The sequence below is a fragment of the Miscanthus floridulus genome, chromosome 12 (genome assembly GCF_019320115.1).
Source record: "Miscanthus floridulus cultivar M001 chromosome 12, ASM1932011v1, whole genome shotgun sequence".
Classification (NCBI taxonomy): domain Eukaryota; kingdom Viridiplantae; phylum Streptophyta; class Magnoliopsida; order Poales; family Poaceae; genus Miscanthus; species Miscanthus floridulus.
This window is the reverse complement of record NC_089591.1, coordinates 85,016,859-85,025,274: the sequence shown is the minus strand read 5'-3', so window position 1 is coordinate 85,025,274 and position 8,416 is coordinate 85,016,859. Positions and strand designations below refer to the sequence as shown.

The 8,416-nt window shown below is 44.5% G+C and overlaps 1 protein-coding gene and 1 pseudogene across 1 annotated transcript; both read left to right on the top strand.

Annotated features, from left to right (window-relative positions):
* Positions 1 to 2,668, top strand: LOC136498150 (NAC domain-containing protein 16-like; annotated as a pseudogene).
* Positions 2,669 to 4,740: 2,072 nt separating this feature from the next.
* LOC136498151 (ras-related protein RABC1-like) lies at positions 4,741 to 8,310 on the top strand. The gene is made up of 7 exons (XM_066494104.1): positions 4,741 to 4,855; positions 4,948 to 5,197; positions 5,305 to 5,373; positions 6,593 to 6,658; positions 7,115 to 7,236; positions 7,363 to 7,491; positions 7,993 to 8,310. Exons 2-7 carry the CDS (start codon positions 5,044 to 5,046, stop codon positions 8,098 to 8,100), a joined length of 648 nt encoding a protein of 215 aa, XP_066350201.1. The 5' UTR covers positions 4,741 to 4,855; positions 4,948 to 5,043; the 3' UTR covers positions 8,101 to 8,310.
* Positions 8,311 to 8,416: the final 106 nt, after the last annotated feature.

The window sequence follows — 8,416 nt, the reverse complement described above, 5'->3', positions numbered from 1 at the left end:
TACCATCAATTACTGCTAAAAGTGAAACAAGTGTTCTCCCTATGGCCAAGACATCTCTTCCTCCTGGTTTCCGGTTTCATCCAACTGATGTAGAACTCACAGTCTACTATTTAAAGAGGAAGCTACTGGGAAAACACTTACGCTGCAATGCTATTACTGAGATTGATCTATACAAGTTCGCCCCTTGGGATCTTCCAGGTATTGCACCACAGCAGTTTCATTTATTTCTGTGTCACTAGGAGTCAAAAGGATCTGTACAATTACCAGCACGTGCATTCTGTATCGTTTTGCATTTGTCTGTAAATATCTTACTTTTCAGATGACGGATCCTTAAACTGTTCTGATGGTTTATTCTCTTGGTTCACTTTTTTATAGAGAGAGCTTCCTTGGAGAGTAACGATCTAGTGTGGTATTTCTTTTGCCCACGCGATAGGAAATATTCTAGTGGGTTAAGGACTAATCGCTCAACTGGAGTTGGATATTGGAAAGCTACCGGGAAGGACAGGCCGGTGGTATATAATTCTAGGACTGTTGGGATGAAGAGAACTTTAGTGTTTCATCTTGGCAAGCCACCACGAGGTGATAGAACTGACTGGGTAATGTACGAATATAGGCTGGAGGACGAGGAACTAGCTGCTTCTGGTGTTAAACTGGTATGGCCCCTTTATGTGTTTGATGTCTTTCATTATTAACCTTATTAAACGCACCATTTTGCAGACTACCATCCTTCTTTAGGCAGATTACTCTGATTTGGCTGTATGTAGTTCTTTTATAGAAGTTTGGAATTGAACAAAACCATTGAAATTCTGAAAATTTGCTGAGGTGATTTAAATATTTGGAGAGAAAAAAAAACTTTTCTTTTGCTCCTTCAATTGATAGATATTTTTCTCGAAAACGCAGGAGAACTGTGCTTTATTATATTAAGAAGAAGAAAAAGGGGGGAAGAGACCCCCGTACACACACACACTTTAACAAAAACATACGCGCCTGTGAAAACATAGAGGCAACCAAAGCTATACTAACTCAGGCTACAGAACTACTTGGGGGGGGGGGGGGGGGGGGGGGGGGGGGGCAAGAATGAAAGCCCCGAGTCCCAGCCAAAGCCACAACCGACGCTCCTCCAAGACAAAACCCAAAGCACCGGCCAAGCTGGGAGCAGCTCCATCGAAAACACAACTATTGCGGTGATTCCATATGGTCCAAGGTCCTAGGATCACAAGAGAGTTGAACCCCTTCTTTGTTAACCAGCAGTAGCGTGCTTGATCTTTCCCACCACCAATCAAAGGACTTATTGATAGATCAGGTTCCCTCCCGCTGGCTGCCACTGCCAGCCAGAACAGAAAGCTCCTAATGGGGAATGTTGCGGTTTATTGAGTATTTTGGTTGAGCAGAGTGCATAGCTCTGGATCATGTGCCAACCTGCGTGACTGAACAAATTTGCACATTAAGTAGAGAACAGAATGACACAAACATTTGTACAAGAGTTGGCTCATTTGATATTAGCTCTTTGCTGAATTAGAGAGTTACCAGTGGCATGCTTTGTGTATAATTTGTTTCTCACCTCCTCCTTTCAGGATGCCTGCGTTCTATGCAAAATCTTTCAGAAAAGTGGTCCAGGGCCCAAGATTGGGGCACAGTATGGTGCTCCATTCAACGAAGAAGACTGGAACGATGCCAGCAATGTAGAATGTTCTCCATGTGCCCCTTCTGTGGCCCCTTGCGTACCTGAATCAAGTCATGGTGTGTTGAATTTGCTGGTCAACACCTGGCTGTGAGTTATGATGGCAAGGTTCCTTGGGCTCCTCAGCAGAAAGTATCAACAGACCTGCTGTCAATGGAGTTCATCCTGATAGACCTTCTCCTGATATTCCTAATGATTGCATACACATACAACTGCTAGCTGAGATTATCAGATGTTCCTCAATGCATCTTTTATGTACTGGTGGTGAAGATGGTTTGCTGGTAATTTCGTTGGCACCAGCTCCTTTCTTTTTTGTTTTCTTTTTTTGTTAGTCCAGTAACTTTTTTATTTCTGGTTTCGATGCAGCCTGATTCAACTGCTGACTATGATAGTGACAATAGAGTATCTTTGGATGATGTTGAAACAATATTCTGTGAAGTGGATGAGCTTGGGCCCCAGGCTCTGGTGAGCAACACTAATCATTGTGACTCATGTGGTGAACATTTGATTCACCCTATGCTGGTAGCACGAGGAGCCGAGCAGTACTTAGAGCTAAATGACCTGTCCTTTTCTCTCACTGATGGTCCTGATTCCTGTGGCATGCTGTTTCCAATGATGTATCTGTTGAGCAGCCACCAGATCTTGAGCTCAGGTTTGAGCAGGTCTCTCCGGCCCACATCTCCAATACCGCTAATGCTTCCACATCAACAACTGCTGGTTCATCTGCTTCAGTACCCTTAGCTGAGGATCACAGGACCTGATTCAGAGTATATTGGCTGTCACTTGCTTCCTTGAGGTTTTGATGGTTGCTAATCTATGTGTTTTTCTGTGTGTTGATAAGAAACGTGCTAAGCAAATTGGTTGTCATTTTGCAGATTGGAGTCAGCTGGCGCACACGTTAATGGAATCTAGGAGGATCTGGAAGACACGGCATAATGCTCCTTTTTCCATTTCGTTGAAGTGAGCAGTATGCGGACATGAAGGCACGATTAGTGACCACTTGGCACAGAAACATCTTGTGGTGCGTTTGTGAATCCAGGAGCATTCCTCTGCCCGTAGATTTGCATGGTAGAAGTTTTCCCCCCCCCCCCCCAACCACAAATGGGTTGAGTACTGAATAATGCACTCATTGCATTAACAACTTTCCCTAGTGTAGAGCAGTAATCTGGATCTTTTGGGTATATAGCCTGTTCGTTTGGCTGTGGCTTGTCGTAAACGATCGTAAATTTTCAGCTGAAACAGTATTTTTCTCTCACACAAACTAGCCAGCAATACTTCTTCACGAACCAGCAACGATGCGAACCAGCCAACCGAACAGGCTATAGTGGGGCAACGTACTTACAGCCTGTTGCAATGTAGCGGCAATCTCGGGCGATTGTGATCTGACTGTAATCTGTGACAGTATCTTGTTTGGTTACCAGGATTTGCTAGTGTCCGGGCAAGATGCTGTTTTCTTTATAAATAATTTTTATTTCTGAAGATTGATGAAGATGCCGCTGCTATTTTGCTGAAAGAAAAAGAAAGCCTTTCAGTTTGCAAGACTTTATAATTTGTGTAGTATGTATATTATATATATATGTGTGTGTGTGTGTGTGTGTGAAATTTCTGTCAAATAACACGCACTGGCTATGTCTACTAGTGCTGGGCCTGGGAGAGTAGGAGAAGGGAAGGGAAGGGGCCCGGCCCACCGGCTACCCCTTAGGGGTTGTGTGTCATTAAAAAAAGATCGTAATGCTCTGTATGTTCTTGAAAAAGTTCAGCGGTCTTCAGCGTCACTGCTCTAACTTTTTTGTGCCCTCTATGCCACTAACCGTCAGTTTGGGCTCTAACACCGTTAAACTGCAGGTGTGAAAGACAAAAATACCCTTAAGTCTAAATATGTTATTAATTTTTTTTAGCATCTTAACGACTTCAAATGAAAAACTCAAAACTAGAAAGTTGTAGATCTCGTCTAGATTTATAATTTTTATATAAAAATTATCTTTATTTAATTCTGCAAAAAAATGATTTTTCTAAGATTAAAAATCATATTTTTTTTGCGGAATTAAATGAAGATAATTTTTATATAAAAATTATAGTTCTGGACGAGATCTACAACTTTCTAGTTTTGAGTTTTTTCATTTGAAGTAGTTAAGATGCTCAAAAAAATTAATGACATATTTAGACTTAAGGGTATTTTCGTCTTTTCACACCTACAGTTTGACGGCGTTAGTGCCCAAACTAACGGCAGTGGCATGGAGAGCACAAAAAAGTTGGAGCAGTGGCGCTGAAGACTGCTGAACCTTTTCAGGGGTACACAGGGCATTACGATCTTTTTAATGGCACACCAGGAATTCCCCCTACGCTTACGCCTGCCCTCATGTAGTTGGAGATGTTCCCGCCGTCGCAGCAGCAGGTCGTCTCTCTGGTTGGGAGCAGATTCTAAATGGAATCAAAGGGCATGATTGGTTGCTTTGGTGATGGAGAGTTAAGATAGAGAGCCGGTCTAGAATGGTGAGATCCATGCTTAAATCGTGCACTCAGTCGTGTTTGGTTATCTTTATTGTGGTTCAATATGAGATGTCATCTGTTTGGTTGTATCATGGATGTGAGTTTTGAGTGTATGTCACATGGATCCTTGGCCCATGCATCGCACCACACTATTCTGGCTCGTATGGGAAACCCAATCCCTGCCACCAGAGCCCTCAAACTGTACGATCTGGTACATCGATTTCGTTCAGCACACGAAACTAAACATGAAAAATAGTGCAAGGTGCCACGACGATTTGAACGGCTCCATCAGCGTACCAATCACGCCCAAAGTGAATCACTCTAACCGAGGGAGCCGAAAAAAACCCGCTTTCCCGGATTCACTCCTGCTCCACACCATCTGAGGTTATAGACCTCCCCATGAACTTTGATATTATTTACCCGCAAATGCCACTTGTATAAAAACAGAAATCCCTCTCGGTCTCCTCTCCCGCCACCCGTCTCTCCCGGCCCTTTCCGTGCGACGCGCGAGGCAGCGACGAGAGGAGGGCGCCTGCCGCCGTTCCCCTCCCCGACGGCCGCTGCTCATCCCCTTACCTACGGCCGCCCGTCCATCCCTCTCGGTCTCCTCTCCCTCTGCTCATCCCGGCGCGAAAGCACCGCTGCTGACCTGCTCGTCCCGACGGCCGCCGACGCCCCTCCCCGGTGAGTTGAAGGCCGATGCTCATCCCATCCCTCTCAAATATGTTCCCTCCCTCAGATCTATCTGGTTTTGTCTCTGATTTGTACTGCTACAGGCTGCCTCCTATCTCCTCTCGCCTCTCGCTGTCGGATCAAACCCTAGATCTCGTCTAGCCTCCCCGTCCCTCTGATCCCATCCCTCTCCGATCCTCATGGATTCCTCCTCCTCCTCGTCCAGCCTGAGCCAGCAGCCCGAGTTCGACTACCTTTTCAAGCTCCTCCTGATCGGCGACTCCGGCGTCGGCAAGAGCAGCCTCCTCCTCCGCTTCACCTCCGACTCCTTCGAGGACCTCTCCCCCACAATAGGTGATCTCTTTGGCTTCGATTCTATTCCCCGATCTGATCGCCTCGCCCTCGCCTCGCCGCATTAGTCTAACCTCAATCTCTATTCCGTATTTATTTCCTTCATTCAGGTGTTGACTTCAAGGTGAAGATGGTTAGCATTGGTGGCAAAAAACTCAAGCTTGCCATCTGGGACACAGGTACCAAACCATCGTCTCAACAACACTAGCCTGGAATTTTCTTTTTCTTTTACTACTACGCATCCATCCACCATTTAAGTCAGTCTGTCCATAACATAAGTCAAGTTTTGACAAACCGATCCATGGCTTATATCTGGATAGTAATACCTCAAAAGCAAGGTTCAAGAAACGCTAGGTGCTAGGCAGGCGCTAGCCTATTGATCAGCGCCTAGGAAGAGTAAATAAACGTAGATTAAACGTGATTAATCGTTTGTGATTTTTTTATTATTTTTGTGCTGCCGAAAGCAAAATCAGTAGTTGAGAGCCTGCAGAGAGTAAACAGCACATGAACAAATGCATCATGCATTCAGAAATTCAGAGAATTGCAAGATAGTAAGGGACTAGCGTGCAGAGTTACAGACTACTGGACAGTCAATCACTCAATATCAATTCTCAACCCCCAAATCCCCAATCCAATTGATCAATATTCAATCAACATGTAGAGTTGTAGACATTGAGCTTGTAGAAAACATACTGAAGGACAGGGAGTGAACGAGGGGAGGACAGGCAGGAAATACACCGAAGGCCTGCACCGGCTGTGCTGGCAACTCGAGCTCAGGTTCTGACGGTTGGAGCTGGGGCTGGGACTCCACTTGGAATTGTCGGCAACGAGCGATGGCGGGTCGCAGTGTGCGGACGCGGTGAGGAGAGAAAACAGAGAGGTGAGTTGGAGAATCTGGACGACTGGACGGCTGCTGTACGGTTGCCTCTGTTTTTGCTCTCCCCCTGCGCACTCTTTTTTTCCCGCCCGCGTGCTCTGTCTTCCCACTCGCGAGCGCGCCCGAGCTGCTTTCCCGCACGTGAAGTCCCGCCTGCCCGCGCGCGAAACCCCACCCGCTCGCGCGCCTCTGCCCTCGCGCCAGCGCCGCCCAGGGCTGCTTTTCGACGTTTCCGCGCCGCTTAGACGGCGCCTCGTGCGTAGGCGCGCCTAGCGCTTAATTGGCTGCACAGGCCCTAAACGCAATGTTGGGACAGCGTTTAGCACTTAATCGTTTTATCCCGTTCTTTGTTTCCCTACAACTGTTTCGAAGAGCTAGCTATTCCATTGCACAGTGCCATTCTTGTTCTGATTTTGTCCATTCCCCCCCCCCCCCCCCCCCCCCCCCCCCTATATACCTCTTATCACATTCTTTGAGTATGATCGTTTCTTTATTGTCATTGATCACTACCTGTTATGCAGCTGGACAAGAGAGATTTAGGACCTTGACCAGCTCTTACTACAGAGGGGCACAGGGGATCATTATGGGTAAGTTTGTGATTTTGTTGCATTGTTCAAGGAATCTTTACCGTGGTCTGCACTCCTCTTCTGTCCTTTTTGTTATGCATCAGATGAAATTACCGCCACGTCACCGTGGGAAGTCTCAAGTGTCTTTAAATGCCGAATGAAGTCTTCAGCTAATTTGCCTTTACTTTTTCTACTAAGACATACTCTAGTTAATAATGTTAATGTGTTTTTGGTTGAAGTTTAAATTATCAAATGGGAATTAACCAAACTGTATAAATTCCGTATGAAGCTTTGTGTAACTTTAGAGTCACTGCACAACTAGGCAAAGCATTTCCGGTTATACTTATGCATGCACATTGGTATATTGTATAGGTGGCACACATTTACCCTTTTTTATGTGCGTGCATCTTGTCTAGTTCTATTGAATTATTGCATAGAGAAGCATGATAATTAATTAATGTCTCGTTAAATTTCCAGTGTATGATGTCACTCGACGAGAAACATTTACCAATCTTTCTGATATATGGGCGAAGGAAATTGACCTGTATTCAACCAACCAGGACTGTATAAAGATGCTTGTTGGAAATAAAGTAGACAAGGTACTTCTAAGAATCAATTCTAAATCTTGTAAACTTTGTTTGCACCTTTTATCTTTTGTTTCTGATTGAGTAACCGCTTTCATCTTTTACTGTCCTATAACTGATCTGAAGAGTTCATTTTGGCAGGAAAGTGAGAGAGCTGTCACGAAAAAGGAGGGGATTGAATTTGCCAGGGAATACGGATGTTTATTTCTAGAATGCAGTGCAAAAACAAAAGTAAATGTAGAACAGTGCTTTGAGGAACTCGTTCTAAAGGTATGTATTGGGCTTTGACATTTAGATTTAGGATTATTTATTTCGCAATGTCATCCGTGCCTTATTCTTCACAGTATTCAGAACTGCACATTTGAAACTTAGACAATACATGTTTGCCAAATGTTGGATTGAGGTATCAGGTCATTTTCGATCATACTCTGTGGTGCGCTCATTGCTTGTTTAGCCTTAGCTTTGACAGAAAAAGGTTTGTTTGTACTGTTACCTGCCAAATGCTCAGGTCATTTTCGATCATACTCTGGTGTGCTCATTGCTTGTTTAGCCTTAGTTTTGACAGAAAAAAGGTTTGTTTGTTGTACAGTTACCTGTCAAATGCTAGTGCAGATTAAGACTGACATATTATATTAGCGAGATGAAATGAGGAAGGGGCTAGCAGATTCTTTTATACATCTGTGTCCTTGAATAAATTAGATTCTTTTATTTGTAGTATATTGAGTTGTACTAGTTATTGATTGAGGTGAGTCGTATGTATGCACGTTGCAGATATTAGACACGCCAAGCCTCCTCGCGGATGCTTCCTCAGGGGCCAAGAAGAACATCTTCAAGCAGAAGCCTCCAGAAGCTGACGCCGCCGCAAGCAGCTGCTGTTAACATGCTTTTGTCATGCTAATTCTGCGCCCTCCTGTGGATGATGATAAATTTGTTGCGTAAAGTGATAAGCTTTGTTGTGTGGGTTTATTTTTGCTTTTGGTCCTGTATATTGCCATGCTGAATTTACAACAACACATAATAGTACGTCGGCAGCAGCTATATAATGTGTCAAGTTAAACTTACCTGACAATATATGTGTTCTTGTTCCCTTGTGTTTTTGTTGAAAAGAGAATAGTATATGTCTGAGGGACATGTTTTTGTTTCAGGAGAGAGATTTGAGTCTTGCAACTGCACTGTGTGTACTCCCGAGTCTCTT